At 45.3% G+C, this 27,881-nt stretch overlaps 1 protein-coding gene across 10 annotated transcripts in view; it reads left to right on the plus strand.

Annotated features, from left to right (window-relative positions):
* ST7 (suppression of tumorigenicity 7) overlaps positions 1-27,881 on the plus strand; it is a 228,779-nt gene that overhangs the window by 186,537 nt on the left and 14,361 nt on the right. For 9 of the 10 annotated variants that reach the window (XM_037888913.2, XM_007053115.4, XM_037888916.1 and 6 more), the window contains 2 exons: positions 13,354-13,504; positions 27,428-27,520. In XM_037888913.2, coding sequence (XP_037744841.1) covers positions 13,354-13,504; positions 27,428-27,520 — 244 coding nt within the window. The remainder of the gene's footprint in view (positions 1-13,353; positions 13,505-27,427; positions 27,521-27,881) is intronic. The other variant, XM_027820569.3, reaches the window with a different exon arrangement.

A 27,881-nucleotide genomic window follows, 5' to 3' on the forward strand; every position in this document is an offset into this window, starting at 1 on the left:
TTATGGTTATTATTATTTATTTGTATTACCATAGTGCCCAGAAGCCCTAGTCATGGACCTACTGTGCGAGGTGCCTCACAAACACAGAACAAAAAGACAGTCCCTGCCCCAGAGAGCATAATCTTAAATTTCTTCTTTTCTTGCCTCAGCTGAAAGAAGCCAGTCATTTTATAGCATACTGTAAAGGTCCAAGCAGGATAATGTATTGCTGTATTTTTCAGAATATACTTGGAATGGAAACTTAAACTCCAAAATGGTGGGACAGTTTTGCACTGCTGAGACTTATGGATCTGGGTACGGGAGAATTCCCCACCATGTAGACAAATCCTTGGATGGCTTTAGAACCTGGGTAGCAGCACCTTTCGCATCCCATTCCTGACTGCTGGTGCAAGGGCCTTGGCCAAGGAAAACGTGAAAAGGCTGAAGCTCCCTTATTGCCTGACAATCACTGGTGGCCCTAATTCATGTTGCTATTCTAATTTAGAATCGGGGGATCACAGAGGTGGCTTCAGGTCACCTTTGTGCACATGAATATCCAAGCTATGTTGAATACTCCATGGCCACACTTAAAGAGTGGCGATTTAATTTAGTGATCAAGTTAGAAAAAGGAATAGAAAACGGAACATGTATCAATTGTCAGGTTTGCGATGTAATAAAAGGGATTAACAAGTGCATCAAAACACCCATTATAATATTAAAACTGTAATATGGCTTAACATACAATATCACTGGAATTTCATGCACCCACTGCATTAGCTAAAAGATTAGCAAGGGAGATTTAGGTTTGATATTAGGAAAAACTTTCTAACTGTAAGGATAGAGTTCTGGAATAGGCTTCCAACGATGGTTGTGGAACCCCCATCACTGGAGGTTTTTAAGAACTCATTGGCCAAACATCTGTCTGGGATGGTCTAGGTTACTTGGTTCTACCTCAGTGCAGGGGGCTGGACTCAATGACCTCTCGAGTCCTCTTTCACCGCCTGTATTTCTATGATTCCATGAATCATGCAGCAATAATATGTTAGCGGTAATAATGTTACGCAAATAATATGAATATACACCATCATATTCAGCCCTAATTCTGACTGAAATAGCATCAAATATCCTCTTAATGAAATTTAGATAACAAAATTTAGCAGTTTGCAACACAGGAAAGCTAACAATGCCACATTGCTAATATGTGTTGCAATTGGCCTCAGAGCTTCTGCAGGATTTCAGTAATGAGTGTCTCCCTCTTTAGAATAAGAAAAAAATAAGTTGTACTGATGACACTAAAAACTGAGTAATTGTTTGAAGTCTTTGGAAAGTAATATGCTGAATATGAGCTTCCAAGTGCAATACTGTGGCAAAAATGACTAATGCAATCCTTGGAGGCATAAACAAGGGAATTTTGAGTAGGAGTAGAGATGACATTTTACCTCTGCATTTGGCACTGGTGAAACCTATATTGGAATACTGTGTCCAGCTCTGGTGTCCACAATTTAAAAGTGTGGTGATACATTGGAGAAGGGTTCAGAGAAAAGCCACAAGAACGATTAAAGGATTGGAAAAATTGTGATCGAGTGAAAGAGCTCAATGTTTTTAGTTTAACAATGAGAAGGCTAAGGGGTGACTTGATTACAGCATTTAAGTACCAATATGGGAAACAAAGATTGATAATGGGTTCTTCAGAAGACAAAGGTATAAGATGCTCCAGTGGCTGGAAGTTGACGCTAGACAAATCCAGACAGGAAATAAGGTGAATATTTTTAACAGAGAGGAATTAACTTTTGGAACAATTTACCAGGGGTTGTGGTGAAGTCTCCATCACTGGAAATTTTTAAATCAAGATTGGATGTTTTTCTAAGAGATCTTTTCTAGTTCAAACAGGAATTATTTGGGGGAAATTCTGTGGCCTATGTTACACAGGAAGTCAGACTAGATGATCACAGTGGTCCCTTCTGGCCTTGGATTCTATAAATCTAGGCAAGTTCCCAGCTGCACCATTAAGAATAGGCAGGGAACAACATTACTAAGGATGGAAGGTGTAAATGGTCCTCTGCATTTCTTTGTTTTCACAATTTCCAGCTCAGATACTTGCAACCTAGCATCCTCAGAGCCAGTGCATATCCCAGAATGTTTTCTTCATCTTAGAATTAAAGTCTGAACTAGAAAAATGAGATTCAAAAGAGAACTCTTGAGGAAACAGAAAAAGATGGGAACGGTGCTGGAACATGGGGGGAGAGGGGGATTGCTGACTTAGGTATAGAAGATATAGGGTGTCCAGGATCCACCTGTAACCTGATACAGCTTCATTTATGGCAGACACTGAGTTCCCACATGCAGTCATGCACTCCTCCATGTTCTATTTATTTTCCCTGCGAGAGGTAAAGTCTTTGCATGGGATACAAATAAATTCAAGGCTGGCCTTGTAATTTCCCTTAAGTCCTTAAAATGGAACATTTTAAATAGTCCCAGATCCCAGTGCTTATGTACCAGTATGATACGCACCTTAGAAATACCTACTCTAAATATATAAACCAGTTTGTATTGCACCATTCCAAAGTTCTTTTTAGCATTTCTGTAATATAAAGAGATTCATAAGAGAAAAGGCAAATGCAGTGACTCTTTCCCTGAGAATCGTTTCCATTAGGTAAACCCATCTGCTGTCCCTTACAAGTGGATTTGAACACAAAGTCACTGATTTTTCTTGGGCCCTTGGGGACTGAGGAAAATGGAAATGGCTAGCAAGCTTAGGTTGGCCACAGAACTTTGTGTTTCATATCAGCTTAGCAGTCATTAACCTCTCTAATCTCCAGTATCTGTTGGCAGCTTAAATCTGAATCTTTCTATTTGGAAAGGAGGTACATTCTTTAAACATCAGTGATGAAAAATGCACATACATTTTTCACCTCTGTTGTTGTCACTGAGGTTCACCTAATTTCACTGACATTAAGTGACTTCACATCACCCTGGGTTTCCCTTTGTAAAGAGTAACATCACTGGAGGTTCCTTTTTCAAAGGATTTATATGGCTTAAGGCAGGGGTGGGCAAACTGTGGCCTGTGGGTCACATCTGGCCCGCCAGCCAATTTAACCCAGCCCTCAAGCTCCTGCTGGGAAGCGGGTTCTGGGGCTTGTCCCACTCCCAAGCTCCAGCCGGGGAGCAGGGTTGGGAGCCACTCTGCGCGGCTCCCGGAAGCAGCAGCATGTCTCCCCTCCAGCTCCGACGTTCAGGGGCAGCCAGGGGCTCTGTGCGCTGCCCCCACCCCAAGCACCGATCCGGCAGCTACCATTGGCCGGGAACTGCGGCCAATTTGAGCTGCAGGGGCAGTGCCTGCAGACAGGGAGGCACCTCCGCATAGGAGCTGGAGGGGGGACATGCCGCTGCTTCTAGGAGCTGCTTGAGGTAAGCACTGCCTGGAGCCTGCACCCCTGAGCCCCTCCCATGCCCCAACCCCCTGCCCCAGCCCTGATCCCCCTCCCACCCTCCAAATCGCTTGATCCCAGCCTGGAGCACCCTCCTTCACCCCAAACTCCTCATTCCCACCCCCACCCCAGAGCCTGCACCTTCAGCCAGAGCCCTCACCCCCACCCCCCACCCCAAGCTCCTGCCCCAGCCTGGAGCCCCCTCCTCCACCCTGAACTCATTTCTGGCCCCACCCAAGGGCCCACACCCCCAGCCAGAGCCCTTGCCCCCACCCCCACCCCACATCCCAACCCCAATTTCATGAGAATTCATGGCCTGCCATAAAATTTCCATACCCAGATGCGGCCCTCGGGCCAAAAAGTTAGCCCACCCCTGGCTTAAGGTCTCTCTTAAAACAGTGTGCATTGCTGGAAGGCTTTTTCTCAGTTAATAGTTATTTTTGGCACTGGGCACTTTCTCCATTTTTGTTGTGTTTCAGTGACAATTCCACTTTCCTCTTACACCCACCACCAGCCCAATGGTGCCTGAGGCACGGGTGAAAATTTTTTTTGCTGAGTCTGGCAAACTGGTTCAGACACACACACACAGTGAGGGAAGTTTGACAGTCTTTGTATACTTGGGCTGACATGGGGTCTGTGAGAAGGAACAGGCTGGGCAAGCAGAGATTTTTCAATGTTCTTATTAGTACGAGAGAGAGAGAGAAAGAGCGGGTGAGGAGTCAGTGTCAACACCAGGAGATGAAATCAGGACAGGGAACAAAGAAAGCAAAGTGCCATATAAATGATGATGATAATAACTAGTGACATCAAAACTGAATTGGCAAGTCCTGAGCTGGGAATCTTGTTCTAAAGATCTGTTCTATTGGATCATATCACTGTTATCCTCATCTTCCTTCCCCACTGCCCTTCTATTCTTTGTACCTCTCACCTCTTGATTCAGAGATGGTCAAAAATTTAAAATTTCAACAAAGTATTTGCGATATTTTTTAATGTTTTGCAGAAAAATGTTATTTTTCAACTAGCTGGTAGGGTGGTTGAAATTCTTCTGCATTTTTCAACCATCTCTCTCTTAAATTAGGTTGCAAGAACTGTTTCTGCTACCTAGCACCATAGAGTTCTGTCGCTGACAGGGCCTTTTGGCGCTGCCGAACTACATATAAAACATAAGGTTTTTCCTTTTCTAAAAATAGTTGTATCTCCAGTTTCTTGCAGGCATCATTGAATAAGTGGGGCTGCAGGAGGGATTTGAGTGGGAAAGGGTAGTGTCATTCGGGACTAGCTCAGAGAGAGTGCTCCTTCTGAAGACCCACTTCTCCTGTGACACCTGTAAGAAATTAGCCATCCAATAATGGCAGGAAGCGAGCCAACAGAGGATCATCTATGTAACTAACTAGAAAAATAACGTTAGAAGTCTGGTCTACACAGCATTGCCCCAATTTTTACAAGCCAGGTTTAAATCAATTTAAGATTGTCCACACCAATATAACTAGACCAATTTACAAAATGATTTTACTTTAAGTATTTCTAGTTTTGTGTGTTGACAAGTCCTTAGCAAGATATGGCCAGTCATCACCTGAATACCCCTTCCATCTTCTCTTTTCTGATTGTCTTTTTAATTTGTCTTCAGAGTAGAGACAATGCCTCCCTGTATGTTTGTGCACCACCTAATATGTTGTAGAAATAAATAATACAAATAAATTAATATGACACACGAGAAATTCATGTATTCTGCATGTGTCATGTATATTACAGAAAAGCTATTCCAGAAACATTTTGGAGAGATTTTAAACAATTTAGTGCAACTTTTTAAAAAAATGTCTTCACCCATAAAGCTGGACTTCTTAATTAGCATCAGTCCAATTCTACAGGCATCAGAGGGAGTCATGATAAGTTGCAAGATTACCTAAAATAGCTTTTCTGTGCCTGTAAAGATCACAACTTCAAAGTCCAGTATCTTAGAACTTACTAAGGCTAGTGCTATACATCTTGCTGGGAAGCTGAAATCTCCCTTATTCCAGTGGTATAAAGCTCTTATATTGTAGCTTACATGCTTGTAAGACTTTACTGTCACTGGTGCAGGACTGAATATTGCCTGTTATGGGACTCGGGTGTAATTTTACAGGGAAATTGCACATTTGGGAGAAAGAAAGAAACATTTCTCAGGTTGTTTGTTTGGGGTTTTGTTATTTTGGGGTGGGGGGGAGTTATAAGAAGATAGCTGTTTGAAGCTGCTTAGCCATTTGGAATTTTAGAAGTAGTCCCAATAGAGGAGGATTAGTGGTCAGAGTACAACTGATGCAATCAAATAAATTATATATATTCATTCATGGTAACGAAGTAGCAAGAGTCTGTACTTGACTTCGTGATTACACTATCTCTGTACATAGAAATGAAGTTAATCATGAACTGACAGCCCTTTGGGAAAGGAGCCCTCTCTACCTTTGAGTTCGTACAGCACTTAAGAGAAAGGGGCCCTGATTCTGATGAGGTCCACAGGCATTACAACAGTACAAATAATAATTTGCATTTTAGCCTCACAAACGCTGATTAAGAGGCATACTTCCATATGTATACATGGTGAATTACACATTGCTAGACAAAATGTGGCTTCATTAAATAACAATGCAAACCCAGACCAAGCTGGGAAAGGCGCACTGTTTCAATGCTGGATTGCCACTTTCACTTGCTGATTTTAGTAGTATTATTGTTTACATTTATGTTGTGGTAGCATTAAAGGCCAACCAGTTCAGGGTCCCATTGTCCTAATCGCTGTAGAGAAAATGACAGTCCCTGCCCCAAACCGCTTACAATCTAAAAGACAAAACATAACATGAGATAACAGCTTGGTCGGGGTGTGGGTGGGGAGTCAAGAGTAAGAAAAACAGTAGGATGGCTGTTGAGTTGTTATAGGTGGGGCTGGTAGCACCATCTGTTGTTAAGATTGCCTCACAGCTCCCATTATGACACACTTTTTTAGTGGCTCATAATTTGGCCAAACTGTGACCGTTTTGGCTGAAATTTTCAATGCCAGTTGTCTGCCTTAGGCCAAATTTTGTTGGAAAGTTTCAGCCAAAATGTTACAGCCATTTTTGAGAACAAGGCTAAAGAATAATACATGGTTTTTCAATGTTGAAAAAAAGTTCTGGCTACCTTTTCTTTGAGAATATCTAGTGTTCATGCTGTGGAGCAAGGTCTTGAAATTTGGCATGGGGTATGGCCTTTATGTCATGGATGTGCCTTTTGCTTTGCCTGTGAAAGTCTTCCCAAATTTGGCCAAATTATAAGCCTCTGAAAAAATCAGTTCACGCATGCTCAGTGGAGACTTATTAGAATTTAGAGGCTAAAATCTCCAGAGATTCTGTCTTCAATGGGCATGCTAGAGCCTCTCACAGTTCATAGTGCTGAGCAGACTGCGCACGTACCATCCCTACATAGTAACTGAGAGATGTTCTATATCCCTGGGCTAGATGGATGCACTCAGACTTTCCCTGTATTTGGCTGCTCCAGGCTGGGGCTGGGCACCAGTACTGAGAGCAGGGAGCCTGTCTCTCCTGTGCTTTCAATGGTCCCCTTGCTGGCAGCCAGGCACCATGGAAGAGTAACACCCTGACTGGGAGAAGGGAAAGGAGTAAATTGGGACAAGGAGCCTGGTGAGACTAGTACTGAAATGGGTATGAGAAGAGAGCTGTGACTGGAAGTTGGGGGTGTGGGGTGGGACTAGTTGGACAAGGAGATTGGGGCTGAGACCCAGAGGGGATGAAAAGAAAGATGGGACTGGTAGGGCAAATGGACTGGAACTGGGAGCCGCAAGAGGGGAGGGGAAGCTGGAATAAACTGGGCAGGAGAATGGGACTGTGAGTCAGGGAGAGAGACTGGGACATGGTGAGGGAAAGGGTAGGTGAGATTGAGAGCCAGTTGGAACACCAAGATGAGATGAAACGCTAGGGGGAGGAAGAAGAGTGGACAAGGATATTAGGACTAGCAACAAGTGGGTTGGGATGGGGAGAGTGGGAGACATCAGACAGATCTGATGACGAGCTGGGGTGTGGAGGGAGAACTGAGACTCATGGAGTAAAGAGACTGCAGCATGTCACTAAAACAAAACTTTTCACAAGAGGCCACTAACATAACATGTATAACATAACATAAGAACGGCCATACTGGGTCAGACCAAAGGTCCATCTAGCCCCGTATCCTGTCTTCCGACTGTGGCCAATGCCAGGTACCCCAGAGGGAATGAATAGAACAGGTAATCATCAAGTGATCCATCCCCTGTCACCCATTCCTAGCCTCTGGCAAACAGAGGCTAGGGCCACCATCTCTGCCCATCATGGCTAATAGCCACTGAATCAAGATAATGCTTTGTAGTTAATGCAGACATGCTCCTTCCTGCTAAAAGATGGAATCTTTGCTTTGAAATATGCAGTAACATCATTTTAAGGGAACAGGTAAGAAACATTTCTGATTTCTCTGCATCCCTGAGCCATCCCATCTTTCATGACTGATGAGTTTGGATTCAACTTTTCATTCCACTCTCTGTGCAGCCATTGATTCCTTTGACTCCCCTCCCACACCAAACTATCCATCCCATTAAATGTTTGCTTCCAAAGCAGTCCACCTGCTGCTCTCATATGTGCAGTTGAAAGTCTCTAGGTAAAATCCAGGTATCACACAGAGTTCCTCCACTGCAAATTCATCCTCCCCTCCTTCAGTACTGTTGTCTACATCAAAAACAGCACTACTTCTCCTCCTGGAATTACCCACTTATTCACCTTTTCCCTTTTTTTACGCCCCTTTCTTCATCTGCCCAGGTCCTACCCGATTTTTTCAAGCAGAAGATTTATAAGATCTATGATGGCTTCCCTGCAATAGCTCCCCCCCTCCCTGCTTCTTCTCCTTCCCCTCTGATCCTTCCTCTGCCTTTTCTTCTTACCCCTTGCTGATTCTGACTTCACATTTGTTTCCTCTGCACCTGTCCCCTCAACCCCATCCCTTTGGGGTTATTGACCCACCACCCGAACTCTCACTTACTCTCGCCCTCAATCTTTTCCTCTCTTCTGCCTCCTATTTGCTCTGCATACAAGCATGGCCTATTGTCCTCCATTCTCAAAATCAGCCCATGAAAGTGACTGTGCAAGGATTATGCCCCCTACACCCATTTCACCTTGGTCTCTGACTTGCCCCTTAGTGAGTGCCTGTTCAGCTCTTTCCACTCCCTCTGGCTTGCGGTGGATTCTGCAATCCTTGTCCTTCCAGACCAAAGCCAGGGTAGGTGTCTGCATTCCCAGCCCCTTTTTAATGAGACAAGCACCTCTGGGTGTGGGGCAGGGCACTGGCTTGATTGTCTTTTCGAAAGCAGATGACCAGTGTGACACACAACAGCTGTTTCTTCAAAAACTTAAATAGTAGAGTAAAAGCACAGAGTAAAAAGGAGATTTACAGACAAAACAAAGTTAACCACATATCTCTCTTGTCTAGGACTGATCTTTGCTATAAGCTTACCAGGCAGGCTGTCCACCTTCAGTTACCTCAGAGAGAGTATGTTTCTAGTCCATCATGCTGGGCTCCCTTGTCATGCATCTCTGGCTTATGTTTATCAACCTTTTGTCATCAACTTGTCCCCCTGGTGAATGCATTTCCCTACTCCCACCAAAACCAGTCTGCTCACCACTCCCAGGTTCCGATATAGACCATCAAATAGCTCCATGTATTATAGCCGTTCTTAAACCAAGACTTTATTGCTTTCTCTATCTGTGAGGATGTTCTCAGAGTGCAGACAACCACCATGCAACATACATATTCAGGTGTGGGATATAGAAATTATATTTTGGTATCAGATCATAATAGTCCATTAAAACAGGAACATCTATCATCTGAGAGTCACAGTAACTTCTCCATCTCTCTCTACCATCCCATATTAGCATGGCCTTACCAAATTCACAATCCATTTTCATAAATTTCACAGTCATAGCATTTAAAAAACCTTGAATTTCACTGTTTCAGATATTTAAATCTTAAATTACACGGGGTTGTAACAAAGCATGAATATGTATTTTAAAATGGTAAAATATAAACATGTAAAGTCTTTGAGTCAATGTTTCTCAAATTGGGGTTCCGATGCTAAAGGAGGTCAGAAGGCTATTGTAAAGGTGTCCTGGTATTGCCACCTTACTTCCATGCTTCCTTCAGAACTGGACGGCCGGAGAGCGGTGGCTGCTGGCTGGGCGCCCAGCTCTGAAGGCAGCGCTGCCATCAGCAGCAGCACAGAAGTGAGAATGGCATATTATGGTGCCCAACTCTGAAGGCAGCACAGAAGTAAGGGTGGCAATACCGCAACCCTCTAAAATAGCCTTGCCGACCCTGTTTTGGGTTGGAACCACCAGTTTGAGAAACACTGCCTATAGTATAGGTAAAAGTACACAAAAGACCAGATTTCACAAGGGAGACTAGATTTCATGGTCTGTGATGCGTTTTTCATGGCCATGAATTTGGTAGGGCCCTATATATTAGCAATAGCAGTAGTATAACTGGTCTGAAAATTTCAAAGTTTTTGAAATTGTGTCAAAGAACATGGAGGAAATTGTGCAGAAATGTTTGCAATTTTTCTCTTCCCTTTGCTGATAGCTCTAATTATTCCTTGTTTCTGGTAACACCCACAACATGCTAGGTGCTCTGCAAACAGAAAGGCAAGATTAAATGGTCCATTTGGAACTGCTGCATTGACTTCATCTCCTCTAACACACTTCTGCATCCCCTCCAATCTGGCTTCCACCCTCTCCATTCTACTGTGAATACATTTACCAGATGCTCAGACTACCTCTTCCTCCCCAAGCCTCAGGGCCTTCACTGGATCCTTTCTGCTGCCTTCTTTACTGTTGATCATTCCTTTCCTCTTGACGCCTTATCCTTCCTTTGTTTCATAGCCATGTTCTCTCATGGTTCTCCTCTTTCCTCCCTTACTGCTCTTTCAGTGACTCCTCTGGCAGCTCCTCATCCTCCTTTTTCTGCAGGTTTCTCTTTTAGTATGTTCCTCTTCTCCCCCTGCACCTTATCTCTTGCCTACCTTCTCTGCTCACCTGGTTTCTACAATCCTCTACATATGGATGATTCAGAAGTCTATATCTCAATGCTTGCTCTGTGCCATTCCATCCAGTCCCACACATCTGCCTCTCTGATATATTGCCTTGCAGTGCCTACTGCCAGCTCAACATGACGAAAACAGAGCTCAATAATTTATCTCCTACACCCTTCACTTTTCTGCCTTTTTCCTTACTTTCTATCTCTCAGGCTTGCAATCTTGGTGTCGCCTCTAATTCCCTTCTCCTTCTCGCCACAGATCCAGTCTGTCCTAAATCTGGTGGGTTTTTTTAATATAATCTTAAAAGGTCTCCGTTTCTTTCTATCCTGATGGCTAATGCGCTTGTGAAGCCATTGTTATTTCCCTCTTCCTTCATGATACCCAAATAATTCATTTCTAATCCATCCAAACACTGAAGCCAACATTATCTTTGCCTTTGGATCTGACCATGTCATCCCACTCTTTAAATCAGCCCACTGGCATTGCCTGTTTTATCAAGTTTAAAGTTCTCATCCTAGCCTTCAAGAGCCTGCCGATCTCCACTGCAGTCTAGAACTGGAATCTTGTCTCCCATTGGTATTCAGTGTTCTCCCTCACCCACATCACTGGGCCCTGATGACACCTTCATTTCCTTCTGCCACTCCCATCTTCATACCTTTTTCTACGCCGCTCCTTAGGTATGGAATACACTCCCTGTATCCATGTGCTAGCTCCCCCCGCCACGCGCACACATACACGTACATTTTTATTAAAGTATTTCTAAAGATTCCCTTCTTCTACAACACCCACAAATAATCTAATATTTTCCATTTTTTTCTAAGAGGGTCGGGGGGTTAAGAGATTTCTCCAAGATATCTCCCTCCTCTAGATCTCCGAGTGGATCTTGTCTGTCTGAGTTCAAGACTGTAAACTTTCTGTGGAGAGCACTTTCTTGATAACTGAATCATACAGGGCTGAGCAGACTGTTGGCACTTGCAGAAGAAGAAACATTTATGCATACTCATAACTCACCCTTTTGGGCAGTGCAGTGTTATGGGCTGCTCAGCATCCTAGAAGTAGCACATTGGTTGTTTATTCCTTTGCTTTCGTCGTGAGCAGACAAGTCATTGGGGAATCAAAAGCAGGTCTCAAAGAAGAACAAGTCATTGTTTAAGAACAAGCTCAACTTTGTAATCCTGATCTAAGTTTCATTAAGGCATTGTAACTGAAGCTTGGAGAGAAAGGTAGGTCAGAGTTCCCCTTTTCTCCAGTGCTAAAAACACTGGGTTAATGCAGTTTCAGAAGACCAAGAAGCAGGTTGTGAAAAGTTTTGTCTTCTTCCTTGAAGGTGAACCTGGCACAGAGGCCACTTTGCTCTACAGCAAAGAAGAAAGAGTAAGTTACTTGAGGTTGGCTATGTAAAGAAAGGGAAAGACTACCTGTCGTTCCTTTCATGGTAAAGCAGGCTGGGAAAGGAGAGGAGTCTGGGTCCTTTAAAATACAGATTATATATATATTTTTTTTTCCTCTCTCTCTCCCAGTTGTTAGGCAGGTAGCACCAAGGGAGAAGGAGTCATGTGCTGGTCTGAGAGTCACCCAGCGGTGAAACCCATGGGGAACGTAGATAGAGGCTCAGAGAAGCTCATCCATTTGGACAGATTTGGGGGCTTTAACTACTGCTGTATCATAGACATTCTTGGGATTTCTGTCACTTTGTATTTTGGGGAACTTGTCTGTGTGTTAGACATTGGTATGTCCCATGTTGCAATAAACAACTTGGCCTACATTTCTGAAGTGATTTTGGGTGCCCAGCTTGAATGATGAACACCCGTCCTCTGGAAATCAGGTTGCTTTCAGGTGTTTCATGTTGGGCACCCAAAAATTGAGGCACCCAAAATCACTGTCCATCTCTGTCCTCCTTTACTCACCATGGAAGTAGAACATCCTGACACTGGTGCAAACTTTACCACATTCATATCCGTAAGAATACACTGATTGTAAGGAAATAGTTTTATAAAGACCTTGTGTATGAGATTAAAATTATTGCCCATTTCTTTGGAGAGAGGCTAGATTCTTTAATATGCAAACTAGATACCATTAACTTAGGTTTGAACTTAGGTTTGAACAAAGACGGGGAATGGCTCAGTCATTACACTAATTGAATCTATTTCCCCATGTTAAGTATCCTCCCACCTTTGTGTCAACTGTCTGAAATGGGTCATCTTGATTATCACTTAAAAAGTTTTTTTTCCCCTGCTGATAATAGCTCCTCTTAATTAATTAGCCTGGGGTACTGCCACCTTTTTATGTTTTATGTTTTTATGTTCTCTGTATGTATAAATATCTTCTTACTGTATGTTCCATTCTATGCATCTGATAAAGTGGGCTGTAGCCCACAAAAGCTTATGCTCAAATAAATTTGTTAGTCTCTAAGGTGCCACAAGTACTCCTGTTCTTTTTGCTGATACAGACTAACACGGCTGCTACTCTGAAAGCTAGATTTTTCAAGCACCTCATTACTTTATCACATCATTTCTTGTATTATAAATACTTTAATTCAAAAGCTGTTGTAATTAGACCATCCTGTCTGTTGTGTGAGGGTTTTTTAAATTTCTCTTTCCCTTTGATAAGAGAGACATCTCATTTTGAAATTCTCTGTGGTCCCCAGTACAGCTGAAGAGCACAACATTAACCATCTGGTGGCATATTTTAGTGTTTGGGATAATTCAGTAATTATCTTCAAGTGCAGTTGGTGATGTTACATATTTGATGAAACACTTAGGAATAAGAGTATTTTAGAGAAATAGAGCTTTCAGTGTGCATTGAGGAATTGCAAGCAGCTACTTATTTTTACAGCTGAAATAATGGTGTTCTGCCTTTCTATTGCAGTATCTACTAGAAATGAAAAGCTTAATACTGCCCCCTGAACATATTCTGAAGAGAGGGGACAGTGAAGCAATAGCATATGCGTTCTTTCACCTTCAGCACTGGAAAAGGGTAGAGGGGGCACTGAATCTCTTACATTGTACGTGGGAAGGCAGTAAGTAATTCTCTTTCTCAGAAACATTTTACAGGAATTGAAAAGATATAACCACATATTTCCATGGAGTATTATGAGTAAATAATTATTTATATGGTACAGCACCTTCCATCTAAGGAGCTCATGGCACTTCAAACCATTAATGAATTAAGCTTCACAGTACCTCTGTGTGGTAGCTACGTATTCTTGTTTCATTCTGTATATAGGTCAAGTTGCCTTTCTTCAGGTCATGCAGAGAAATTATTGGCAAAGTGGGCAGGAGAACACAGGAGTCCTGATTCCCAGCCTCCTGCTCACACCAGTAAACCACGCCCTTTGTGGAAAATTAAATGTTAACAAACCCTGTCAATGGCCTCTAATGAATTCTGGACCCCCAAATTCTGTGCTAGTTACAAAGCCAAATATTGTCTCGGAAAGATACCACTAACAATGAGGAGACTTTTATGATAAGTTTGTATGAGCAATAATATAATAGTGTTGTTCAGCCGAACTGCGTAGGGCCATGTTCCCAGGAGCAATAGGGTGTAGTGCCAGTGCACTGTGATCTGGTGATCCCCAGCTGGCACAATGTCAGAGGAACCCTGAAGTCTGTTGAACTCAGTGAGTTTTGGGAGCATAAGGAATGTGGGATCATGCCCCATGGAACTATGTCTCCAAATTCTGGGCCAGGATTAAGCCACTGTAGTATTCCCCCAGGGACTGCATTACGGTGACTAATCTGGAGTTCACTTTTATCTTTACCATTGTCAGTTTGCAAATACAAACTTCCTTCATTTAACTAAGGGGAGAAAGCAAAGCCTTGTGCTTAAAGCACAGCACCGAAGACTCAGGAGATCTGGGTTCTACTTGCTGTGTGACACTGAGAAAAATCACTTCTCTTCTGTAGCTAATTTTTCTCATTTGTCAAATGGGGATGATAATTCTTCTTCGAGTGCTTGTTCACGTCCATCCCACATTAGGTGCTCGCGCGCCGCATGCACGAGCGTCGGAAACTTTTTCCCTTAGCGGCGGCTGGCGGGGCCCCCGAGTGGTGCCACTGCGCCGTGCATATATACCCCCGCCAGCCCAACCCCCTCAGTTCCTTCTTACCGTCCGTGGAGGCGTTGGAACAACCCCCCCCCCCCCTCGTAGAAGAGCAGTCCCTTAGCCTTTAGAGTAGCTGTTATCAGTTCGTTTACATACAGATTGTGGACACTTAAGTCATTAGGTGCTTGAAGGCCTCCAGCACCTGCCACAGGGCATGCCTCAGGCCCACAGCTTCAAGGCTTGCGCCATGTGCCGCAAACCTATGCCAGTTAGTGACCTCCACGACTTGTATCTATGTTGCCTGGGGGACAGACATCAAACTGAATGGTGTAGGATTTGCAAGGCGTTTAAGCCAAGGACAAGGAAAGAAAGAGACTTTCACCTAAACATTGCAGCCTCCAGGCCCAGAGCGCCCGACGCCGGCTCAGGCTTCCTCAGTGCATAGTGCCCCGGAGCCATCAAGAGACCCAGCATCGGCTAAGCACTGTAAACTGTCGGCCCTGGAGTGCCCGGCTAGGCCCCGGCACCACTCGTCCTCCCCGCTGCGGCCCCCGGCGCAGCCTAAAGAAAGGTGTGGTCGTTCCCCGCACAGGAGGCCGGCCCCTCCCAAGGCCCCGAGTGCCGATAAAAGCGGGAAGGCTGCGGTACCGGCGCTAACACCGGCAGTCCCGGCAGCACAAGCCCCACTGAGCCCAGACCTAAGTGAGCTCAGTGCGGACGATGGGCTCAAGGGCATAACGGATCAGCCCTCTACGCCTGGCACCTTTGAGGCTACAAAGGACCTCATCAAGCTGTCGGCGGTGAGCCCCCTCCCATATTGGGAGAACCCTCCAGCACCCATGCCTTGGGTGCCGTCGAGGGGTAAGCTGGCAACAGTGTGCCGCTCGAGGACACCGTCCTGGCACCGCTCCCAGAGTTGGTCCCAGTAGAGCTCCGACTCTGCAGACTCACACTTGCCAGCAGCCCAGAAGGAGGTTGCAGCACCAGCAGTGGGTCAAGGCGAAGAAGCACCGGAAGGGGCATGCCGCTCTCCGGCACCACCCAGAGACCGGCATCGGGAGGAGCTGAGACGGCCCTCGCCAGAGGACTCCCACAGATGGTCCCGGTCCAGGGAACCCCGGTCCCAGTCCAGATCTCGTGCCCGGTCCCTGGGATACCGGTACCGCTCCTGCTCAGCCAGGAGCCGCTTGTTCTCCCACTGGCATAGATCGTTGGCACCACCATGGCCTTTGCGATTGGCATCGCCGCAGTCCAGCTCCGACTCTGGCTGCTATAGCTACCTGCACTGGGCCCTGGACAGCAGGGACCCTCAGGGGAACTGGTGACCCCAATGGGGGCCGTCAGGCCATTGGCCCTTCTGGACCCCCTGGGCCTATCATGAGCACCAAGGGGCCCTGTCCAGGGCAAGTTACTCAGTGCAGCGATCCCGGTCCCCTTACCGATGCCCGATGGTGCCAGAGGCAACAGTATCCAGGCCTCCAGCATCCCCCCAGCATAGACCAGAGAGACCAGCACCAAGCCCGGTGCCATCCCATGGACTCCCGATCTGGCTTGAGCCGGAGGCCCCTCCCACAGGAGATGGGGAGCAGGAGGACCAACCAGAGGGGGTCGAGCAGCAGCTAACCTCCTCATCTTCCCCCGATGAGGCGGTGGCGGGTACAGAGGTGTCCGGCCCTCTGCTGATAGACCATAGAGCCCACCAGAAATTGTTGCGCAGGGTCACCCAAAACTTGGGGTTCCAGGCCGAGCAGACAGTTGAGCAGGAGGACCCCATGGTGGACATTTTGAGCCCGAAGGTCCATCCAGAATAGCGCTCCCGCTCGTTAAAACCATTCAGTCCAACTATATAAGACTATATGGCAGACCCCGGCCTCCAGCGCTCCAACGGCTAAAGGAGTGGAGCGTAAATACTTTGCCCCATCTAAGGGCTATGAGTTCCTGTTCTGCTACCCGAGTCCATGCTCCCTAGTGGTCTCAGCAGTAAACGAAAGGGAGCGCCATGGACAGCAGGCCCTGGCCCCTCAGGCCAAGGAGGCGAAACGTCTGGACCTTTTTGGCAGAAAGGTGTACTCATCTGGGGGCCTTCAGTTGAGGATTGCGAACCAGCAGGCCATCCTCAACAGGCACAATTTCAACTCCTGGGAGGCGGTGGGGAAGTTTAAGGACAACCTCCCCCAAGGTTCCCAACAGGAGTTCACGGCCCTGGTGAACGAGGGCAAGGCAGTAGCCAAGAACTCTCTCCAGGCCTCCCTGGATTCGGCAGACGTGGCGGCTAGAACAGTCGCGTCAGGAGTGGTCATGAAGCGCTCGGCGTGGCTCCAGGAGTCAGGCCTGCCATCCGAGGTCCAGAATACACTCCAGGACCTCCCCTTCGAACGGTCCGGGCTCTTCTTGGACCAGACAGACACGAGGCTGCCTAGCCTCAAGGATTTGCAAGCTATGCACACCCCGGCGACCCAGAGGAAGCCCTTTAAGCCGCAGCCTCCCCCTCAACGCCAGTACCATGAGCCTTACCGTAGGCGAGGCAGGGATAACAGGCGATGGTGCAACAACAATAATAACAATAATGCGCCGGGCCACAACCAAGGCCAGCACAAACCCCAGCCGGGCACTAAGCCAGGCTTTTGAAGGTGCGCTCGAGAACACAGTACTAGACCAGTCACCGTATCTGTCCCTTTGTTTCCTGAACCACTTGTCCCGTTTCTCCCGTGCGTGGTCCACCATTACATCAGACCGTTGGGTCTTACGCACGGTGCGGAACGGGTACCCCCCCCATTCCCCATCCCTCTTCAGGGACCCCTCTCACGAGCATCTCTTAGAGAAGGAAGTTCGCTCGCTGCTAGAGGCGGGGGGCGGTAGAGGCGGTGCCGCACAGCCTAAGGGGGAAGGGGTTCTACTCCCGGTACTTCCTCATCCCCAAGTCCAAAGGGGGCCTTCGCTCCATCCTAGACCTGCGCTTGCTCAACAAATTTCTGGTCAAGGCCCAGTTCCACATGGTCTCTCTGGGCACTGTCATCCCTTCCCTGGATCCGGGGGACTGGTACGCTGCCCTTGACATGAAGGACGCGAACTTTCATATCACCATCCACCCAGCACATCCGCGGTTCCTGCGCTTCACCGTGGGCCGAGAACATTACCAGTTTGCGGTTCTTCCATTGGGTCTAGCTGCGGCCCCAAGGGTTTTCACGAAGTGCATGGCGGTGGTGGCGGCCTTCTTACGGAGGCAGAGAATCCGAGTGTACCCGTACCTCGATGACTGGCTCCTGGTGGGCCAAGGCGACAGTGCAGGGCCATATGAAGGTGGCCCTGAGATTGTTCCACGAGCTGGGGCTCCTGGTCAACATCCCCAAGTCCACGCTCGTACCCACACAGAGAGTGGAATTCATAGGGGCGGTCCTGGACGCAGTACAAGCCTTCCAGTATCCCAATTCCGGGCTATCCAGCAAGCGGTGGCCTCCCTGCACCAGTTTCCAATGACAACGGCCAGGTGCTGCCTGCAGCTGCTGGGCCACATGGCAGCACGCACGCACGTGGTCAGGCATGCCAGACTGAGGCTCAGGACTCTGCAGGCGTGGCTCACTCGGGTGTACCGCCCAGGCAGGGACCCCCTGGACTTGGTAGTGACAGCCCCAAGGGACGTGCTGGACTCCCTGCTGTGGTGGCAGTCCCAGCCTGTGGTTTGCGAAGGCATCCCCTTTGCCGCCTCACAACCGGACCTGACGCTGGTGACGGACGCATCAGACCACGGATGGGGGGCTCACCTGGGGGACCTCATGATGCAGGGGTTGTGGTCCGGAGCAGAGTGGTTGCTCCATATCAATGTGAAGGAGCTCAGGGTGGTTTATCTCGCCTGCCAGACTTTTCACGCCACTCTGAGTGGTCACAGTGTGACAGTTCTGACAGACAACACTACTGCCATGTTTTATATAAACAAACAGGGCGGGGCTCATTCCTCACCACTCTGTCGCGAGGCTCTTGTCCTCTGGGACCTTTGCATAGCCCATGCAATTCACCTTGAGACGTCCTATCTCCCGGGGGTACGAAACGTGCTGGCGGACTCCCTCAGCAGGTCATACCACATGCACGAGTGGACGCTCAGGGCGGACGTCGTGCTTTCACTCTTCCGCAGATGGGGGTTTCCCCAGGTAGACCTGTTTGCCACCAGGGCCAATGCCCAGTGCCCGCATTTCTCCTCATTCCAGGGCCGCAGCCCAGGCTCACTTGCCGACATGTTTGCAATCCCGTGGAGAGGGGGCTTGATGTATGCCTTCCCCCCGCTCCCTTTGGTGCACAAGGTCCTACTCAAGGTGCGCAGGGACAGGGCGGCAGTGATCCTCATCGCCCCAGCCTGGGCCCGCCAGCACTGGTACATATCGCTCCTAGAGCTGTCGGTGGCGGCCCCAATAGTCCTGCCCCTACACCAGGACCTCATTACACCGGACAGCGGGCGGCTTCTCCACCCTGACCTACAGTCACTGCACCTGACGGCGTGGAGGCTCTGTGGCTAAACACCCTGGAGAGCCAGTGCTCCCTTCCAGTGCAGCAGATTCTGCTTGGCAGTAGGAAGCTCTCTACCAGGGCTGCCTATATGGCCAAGTGGAAAAGGTTCTCATGTTGGTGTGAACCCCGACAGGTGCGGCCGTGCCAGGCTCCAGTGCAGGTCATCCTGGAGTATCTCCTGCACCTCAAGCAGCAAGGGCTAGCCCCGTCCTTACTCAGAGTGCACCTGGAGGCCATCCCCACCTTCCATCCGGGGTTCTCGGCGGGCTTGGTGTTTTCCCAACCAATGGTGGGATGGTTCCTTAAAGGGTTGGAGAGGGTGTTCCCATACTCCCGCCCACCAGTCCCTCCATGGAACCTTAACCTGGTCCTCTCTAAACTCATGGGACCCCCTTTTGAGCCCCTTGCTTCCTGTTCCCTCCTCCACCTTTCCTGGAAGCTGGCATTTCTGGTTGCCATTACCTCGGCCAGAAGGGTGTCCAAACTGAGGGCCCTCACCTCTGAGCCACCGTATACAGTATTTCACAAGGATAAGGTGCAGCTCTGGCCGCACCCCAAGTTCCTCCCTAAGGTGGTCTCCCAATTCCATTTGGGCCAGGACATTTGTCTGCCGGTGTTCTTTCCAAAACCCCATACGGACCCGAGTCACTGCAGCTTGCACACCCTGGATGTGCGTCAAGCGCTGGCGTTCTATTTGGAGCACACCAAGCCCTTCCGCAAATCTGCGCAGCTGTTCGTGGCCATAGCCGAGAGGATGAAAGGCCTCCCAGTGTCAGTGCAGTGGATTTCGCCTTGGATTACAAGCTGCATCCGGGCCTGCTATGAACTCACAGGTGTTCCGGCCCCGGCGGTCACGGCCCACTCGACCAGGGTGCAAGCAACTTCCACGGCGTTCCTGGCACAGGTCCCTATCCAGGAGATCTGCAGAGCAGCCACCTGGTCCTCAGTGCACACCTTCACGACTCACTATGCGGTGAACCAGCAGGCCAGAGAGGACGCGGCGGTTGGCAGAACGGTCCTCCAAGCAGTTGTTCCGTGACTCCTACCCTCCTCCAGAGGTGAGCTTGTGATTCACCTAATGTGGAATGGATGTGACCAAGCACTCAAAGAAGAAAAAACGGTTACTTACTTTCTCGTAACTGTTGTTCTTCAAGATGTGTTGTTCACGTCCATTCCACTACCCACTCTCTTACCCCTCTGTCGGAGTTGCCGGCAAGAAGGAACTGGAGGGGGTCGGGCCAGCAGGGATATACATGCACGGCGCAGTGGGCTCCACTCGGGGGCCCCGCCGGCCCGATGGGAGCCGCTAAGGGAAAAAGTTTCCGACACTCATGCATGCGGCGCGCGCACACCTAATGTGGAATGGACATGAACAACACATCTCGAAGAACAACAGTTACGAGAAAGTAAGTAACCGTTTTTTTTCTTTCTTCACAGAGGTCTTGTGGAGCTTAGTTCATTAATATTTGAGAGCCTGATACTGAAGACATTATAAAGTACAAAGTGTATTATCATGATTAAACCAAATAAATCAACATAATGTTTTGTATTCAGTAAGCTCTAGTCTTTCCAGCCTGGTGATAATACATTTGGAATATTTTGTGTGTTTCAATAACTGTGTTGAATTTTAATTTTGTAAAGTGTTTTCACCTTTATAACCATGTACACTTGAAAAAGAACCCCCAGGAAATAAAAAAAAGTGGTATTTAGAATGACCTTTGGTGAGATTGTCTATCGTGACTTTTTTTTCTGTAATCACCTTTCACTTCCTCTTTTCTGCTCTGCTCTTTTCTGATTTCTCTCATCTTCGCAGCCTCCCTATGTTCCATTCTTTCTGTCCTGTTTTTCTCTCTCCATTATGTCTTCATTCAAACCTCACCTTTAAAGTACACCTTTCCCACCATGCCTGTCACACTGATAATCCACCAAAGAAATACATTTTACACAAGCTTAATTAAAGTGAATCATCCTCTCATCAACCATTGGCCTGAATTTTGTCTAATCTAGATTGTAAACTCTTTGGGAAAGGGATGCATCTGTGTCTATGTATTGTAACGCTCCCTGCAAACTGGTGCTGCTCAATAAATAATTCAGTTTCCTTGCTGTATGTAGTTTGCTCCATTGTGTTTGTCCCGCATGTCACATACACACACACAAACATTCTTCTCTATTCTACTTGTTCTCTCACTACTTACTGTTTATCCCCAGCTCAGTCCCCTCCATTGTTTCCTTTGTCATCTCCTCTTCCTTCCCAATGGCTCACCTTTGCTGGTGTCTCTTCCTCTTCTATTCTGTATTGTTTCTTCTCCTCCACTCACTATTTCATAGCAATTGTGTTCAGAAAGGCATTAGCACAAGATCATATAATTGCTCATAGTAATTTCTTGCTCAGCTTCCTATTGGAGCATTCTTTGCTTTGTTTCAATGGGACCTCTTTACTACAGTTTGTTTTCTCTTTTTCTTCCCTCCACAGCTACTTGAAAATGTATTTTATCCTACACATGGGTCAATAAAAATAATGGCCACTCATTTCCAACTTCTTCTAAAAGAAACAGCTGTAATCTGTTTTGCATAGCTATTTCAGAGAAATGTAAACAATGGGCCAAATTCTGAGGGCCTTATTCAAATTTTTACTCCTTCCTCACTCAGGCAGATTCCCATTTATTTTAATAGGATTTAGCCTAAGTAAAAAATGAGTCAAGAGCTTAGTATTAGTATCTTTCAGTTGCATATCTCTTCTCTAATTAATATTCTTTATAGGTGTTGTAAATTAAACATTTGATTATATTGTATTATGTCATTCTGTCTGTTTCGTGTCCCTTATAGGGGGGAGGGATAGCTCAGTGGTTTGAGCATTGGCCTGCTAAACCCAGGGTTGGGAGTTCAATCCTTGAGGGGGCCATTTAGGGATCTGGGTTGAAAATTGGGGTTTGGTCCTACTTTGAGCACGGGATTGGACTAGATGACCTCCTGAGGTCCCTTCCAACCCTGGTATTCTATGATATGCAAACAGCTTCCTTGGCATCTCTGTCCTACCAAAATTTAAACTCATATGAACCATGGCAGAGGAACACAAACTTAACTGGGTCCTAATTCTTCCTGGCAGGGTACAGTACATTGAGTGCGGCACTTGATCACTTGCTGATGCTCTCTGTACTGATATCTATCGACATAGCAATAATGTCTTAAAATTAGAGCATGCCATTAAAAAGAAAACGAGTACTTGTGGCACCTTAGAGACTAACCAGTTTATTTGAGAGCTGTAGCTCACGAAAGCTTATGCTCAAATAAATTGGTTAGTCTCTAAGGTACCACAAGTACTCCTTTTCTTTTTGCGAATACAGACTAACACGGCTGTTACCTGAAACCTACCATGCCATTAAGTTACTTAAACTACCAGCAGCTATCACTTTACCAGCTTGAATGTAGGAAGTTGATGCCTAAAAATGCATATTACTAAATTTTATCTGGGTGGGACTTGGACGAAGTTAGGTACTATCATTTCTTAAAGTAAATTATTTTGTGGTGCATTTTGCTTCTGGGAGGAAAGCAGATTGTTCCTTCTAAGGCAAGCTCTAACTGAAACATGTCTAGAAAACCTCATTGGCCTAGCAGTCAGGAGGATTTGTGGTATTTTTAACCACAAAATAATCGTAGGGCTTTCCCCCACACACCAAACTGCACTCCACAATTCAGAAAAGAGTTAGTTTTAAAAATAATAATAATAATCAAATTGAAATATTGGTCATTTCCTGGCATTGTTTCAGTTTTCCTCCAATCAAAATGCACTTCCATTTGCAATAAAACTCAAAAGCCCAAATGATGCAATATGGGATGTTGATTTGTTTAGCTTGATCCAGATGTTATATGCAGAAAAGCCCTTAACTGCAAATATGTCTGAGTTTCAAAGGTTTCCAAGATGTATGACCCATTACTGACTCTGTCCCTAAAATTTGACCACATATTCTCCAGTGTAACTATGAAGGTGAAAACAACTTATTTTCTTCTCCCAAATGTAATGGTATCTTTTGCCTTGCAACTTTGTGTTTGTTAGCTAACCTCTGTGTTACCTGAATTGTTTTGTGGCCGATAGGGTTAGATAATACAATAGTGGGACGGGGAGTTGCCACGCACACATGGTATTACCAGTCTAATCTGAATATAAATATTACATTTTAGAGAGAGTGAAAAAGACTGCAATAGTTCATTTTGAAATGCAGTTTCTCTTATATAAACCCCTTCCTTCAATGCTGGTAATGTTGGCCAATTAATTCCTTTTGGCCAACAATTCTCCAAATTTGGTCTCAGTTCAAAGATAAGCTTGTTTAAAAGATTCAGCAAACTCTGTTCAGCCGTTTCAGAGTTCTGTGTGTAGTAAAATAAATACCAACAATTCCCCTTATGGGGTGATCAGAAGTTGTATGCAAACATACTTCAATATGAGCTGTATGAATTTTGTTCAGCCTTGGTTATTTTGTAGATCTAATTGAGATCTAATGAACAAGCCAGGTTGGAAGGAAATTCATTCAGTAGTTCTGAAGTAATGGTCATTGGGTGTTTCTTCACATTTATGTAATAGAATATTAAGTTAGATTTCTTTGGTTGGTATAAGCCTTAGAATATTGGGTTTGCACTCAGGTTGTTGGGGCACTGTGAAGGGCTTTTATTTAATTCTGCAGGGACTTTTAAAGTGCAGTTAAGTTTATAGCACTTTACCGAGTTATAAGTGTTGTAATGTTCCATGTGGGGCGGCTGGTAGTGGCATGGCCACCTAATAGAATGAGTGCAGAGCAGGGAGCCCTGAACTCTTTAGTGCTGTTCTATTTCTGCCACTCATTGGCCTCAGTAATACACTGATGTTTCTAAATTTCTGTGTCAATTCACATTATGACTTAAAGGCCTGTCCCTTAAACTCTGCGGGGTCTATTCAGACCTGGATGTTGTAGGAAAAAAGTCCAGCTGAGGGGCTGCTGGTAGTGGAAGGATGAGCATGAGGACAGTTACAGCAGGATGAGCCATCTGCAACCATCTCTTCTCCCTAACCAGAGTTAGCCAGTGCAGACCAGAAAGTGAACAGAGAAGGCATGGCCATGGCTTGTCATGCCTCCAGGGAGAAAGCCCCTCTCTCCCCCACCCATGCAGGAATCGAACCAGATACTTACTTACACCACACTCCCTCTTGTTTAATATGCAGCTGGTGTTCAGTTTTATTAGGCTTCTCATTTGATGAGGTGGGGAAAGTCAATTCACCACACAACAGACATGTGACCAGTGGTCAGACCATTGACACTATGTATCTAAGTGCATCTGTTGGGTCAACTCTGAGGGGAGAAAACTAGGCTACTGCTCCAGTCATATCCAGCAGGAAGACATCCTGAGCAAATCAGTGGAAAGAAAGGGAGGTTGGCACAGCCCCTGAGACCCGGCCCAAACGCTATCTCCTGTGCCCCAGGCCAGCTGTGTGAGATTTACTACAGCTGCAGGCCTACTCTAATCTCCACAGGGAGGAAAGAGGGGCAAAATTTGTGAGAGGCTAGTTAGGAGACTGTGTTAAAGTATTCGTTTGAGATTCCTGCGCCCTTCAGCTGCTGCCCAGGTCCCAACAGCAGAGCAATTCCATGGCCCAAATTGCCTGATTGTCCTCAGTACTGGCTGTGCTAGTGCAGAGATCCCACATATGGGAATAAAGAGTCATAGGGTCAGGATTTGGTCCAATGAGGCGTTATTTCATGTGCACACTAACACACCCTTTACTTGCTCCCAGGAAAAACCACATGGAATCTGGGCTTAAAATAGAAAGTATAGTTAATTAATTCATAGAATCACAAAAATATAGGGCTCGAAGGGACCTTGAGAGGTCACCTAGGCCAGCTCCCTGCACTGACTCAAGACCAAGTAAACTAGACCATCCCTGGCAAGTCTTTCTAACCTGTTTTTAGAAACCTCCAATGATGGGGATTTCACAATTTCCCTTGGAATCCTTTTCCAGAACTTAACTACCCTTATAGTTAGAAAGTTTTTCTTAATATCTAACCTAAATCTCCCTTGCTGCAGATTAAGCCCATTATTCTGTCCTGCCTTCAGTGGACGTGGTCTGACCTCTGGTCACATCTGTTGTGAGGTGAATTGTCTTTCCCCACCTTGACAATTGGTCACCGTCCTTTTTATAACAGCCCTTAATATATTTTAAGACCGTTATAAGGTCTCCCCTCAGTCTCTTTTGTCAAGACTAAACAGGCCCAGTTTTTTTAACCTTTCCTCATAGCTCAGGTTTTCTAAACCTTTTATCACATTTATTGCTCTTCTCCAGACTCTCTCCAGTTTGTCCACATCTTTCCTGAAGTGTGAGGCCTTACCAGCGCTATGTAGAGCCCTTGAAAGCATCTGGAAGATGAAAAAGCACTATATATCTTGCTATGTATTAAAGCATTCACATGGGTTTATATTTAAAAAGGTCTTGAGATAAAACCACCCATCAATCAAAGTAAATTTTGTTTAAACAGTGTTATTGTAGTTTCAATTTCGGTTCATTACTTCCTGAAGGAGATCTTGTAATATAAATTGTTAAAGTAAATCACATTAAACATTTTCCTAGAAGCTGGTCCTACTTAGACAGGTTTCTAGTTTCTTTCAGAGTGGGTCTGACGTGGGTTGCAGTATTGTGCAGGGAGATCTATCTTTTATATTTTCCAGCAGTGCCACGCTAGTCTTTCCTCATATTAAAATCACTGATTGAAACAGCATGAATCTTTCATTTCTAAAGAGCTAAGGACCAAAGAGTTTTTAATATTTTAATCTCTAAGAAATTTCTGTTACTTCAGGAAAATTGATAACATTTTTTACCTCAGCAAATCGTAAATGGACAGGATCTCTCCTCGAGTTTAGAGAGGTTTATATGCTCTTTGGCAAGACATTATTACCTTTGAGCGATATAACTGTGGTGTAGATTGACTGCATTCCAAAGGCTGGAATCACATACATAATGTTTTTATTTTTCAGTAATATTCAGACACCAGAATAAAACCCATATGTTAGCTAAAGCTGGTTACAGGGGAATACTGTCATTCTTCACTGAGAACATTCTTTCTTGTTTATTACTATTTTAAACAAATACACTGAAAATACAGTGTAGGATGTAACTACAATTACTTTAAATGTAGCATTTACAACTGAAAATATTGTGGTACATAGCAATCATTCATTCTTAATACAGTTCTTCATTGCCCTGTGTGAGATATATCATGGAGCACTGGGGTGGGTGTGTGTGTGTGTGTTCTGCACCTACAGCATATAGTACTTATAGGACATCTGTTGAGGAAAAATTGCTTCAGTGAATGATGTTCATAGGAATAGTGAGAATAACATGTTGATGACATCTTAACAGTGGAACTAACATATAGGATAATAGAAAAGGATGGATTGATTGCAAAACTATAATTCAGTCAAGGGTCCTGATGGTTCCATAAACCACAGGAGTATAACTCAGGTGGTCTATGACATCAACAGAATACAGATTTAGCAATCAATTTGCCTCCCTCTCTGTTATTAATTTAGATTTAAATGTTACATATATTTTTTAAAAATACAAAAGATAAAGTATTATTTAATCTGTGACTTCAGTGCTCATGCTGGAAACCTTGCTTGATCTGCTACATTTAAAAATAATGCATTACTGGAACCTGGTTTTAATAATTCTTTATTAAGCTGAGATTGCCAAATGAACAAATACAACCCACATTATCATGTGCGCAGCATGGAGATGTCTCCTGACTGGCAGAATGTTTGTTCCATGTTTTGTTGCAGGTACACCCTGGGTAATTAATTGGGGCACCATACTGCTTTCTTCCTGCATGCAAAACTCCCACTAAAGTCAGTGGAAGTTTTGGGAGATCAGAAGAATGCAAGTATTGGGCCCAAATTGGTAACACTGTTTTGCGGTTCTCTCTGTAAATAAAGTAGGGCTGCTGTACCATAGCTACTCTTTTTTCCCCCTGAATCTCAAAAATCTTGGAAACTCTAAAAATGCTAATTCAAAATTTTCAAATTTAAATATCTAAATTTAGGTACCTGATACCCTCATCCTGCAAACAGATAGTTACATAGTTGACTTGACTCTTGTAAAGTGGTCCCACTGACTCCAGTGAGACTATAGATGTGAGTAAAAATTAAGTATGTGGATAAGTGTTTGCCGCATTGAGGGCTAAATGCATATTTAGACTGTTAAATAAGTATTTTGTGTCCAATAGTAGGTACCCAAGTATGAAAATTTGGGATTTAGTGCCTAGTTCGTTTTTGCTTTTCAAAATTGTTAATACATGTAAGGTACCCTGCTGAATATGTCATGCAAATACTGCACTCACAATAAAGTGTCCAATGTGTTATTTTTGTCCTTTTCAGCTTTCAGAATGATCCCCTATCCTTTGGAAAAAGGACACCTTTTTTACCCATACCCCATCTGTACAGAAACAGCAGACAGAGAACTACTTCCATGTAAGTCTGAACTTTTTCTCTTTTTTATCCCTGGTTCTTGGCACCAAAGGGTTGTTTATCACAGTTCTGCAATACTGGCCTCCACTGATACCTATGAAGTTGGATTCACTGACTTAGAATGATTGGCTGACAGTGAATCTTGAGAGTTCACTTGACTGTTAAAATGGCAATTCATAGCTACAGCTCATAAAGTTTTAGGTATCTGTATTGATGTCAAAAAAGAAAAAAAATCAAATTACCTTGGGGATGTACTTCTTTTAAAAATCTGTTGTTTCTTTCTTGTCAAGACAGATAAGGTATGTTTGTTCCTTTATCTAGGATATGATACCATCAAACTAAAAATACAGTTGTCCTGCCCTAT

This window comes from Chelonia mydas, chromosome 1 (assembly GCF_015237465.2).
Source record: "Chelonia mydas isolate rCheMyd1 chromosome 1, rCheMyd1.pri.v2, whole genome shotgun sequence".
In the NCBI taxonomy this organism is placed as follows: Eukaryota; Metazoa; Chordata; order Testudines; family Cheloniidae; genus Chelonia; species Chelonia mydas.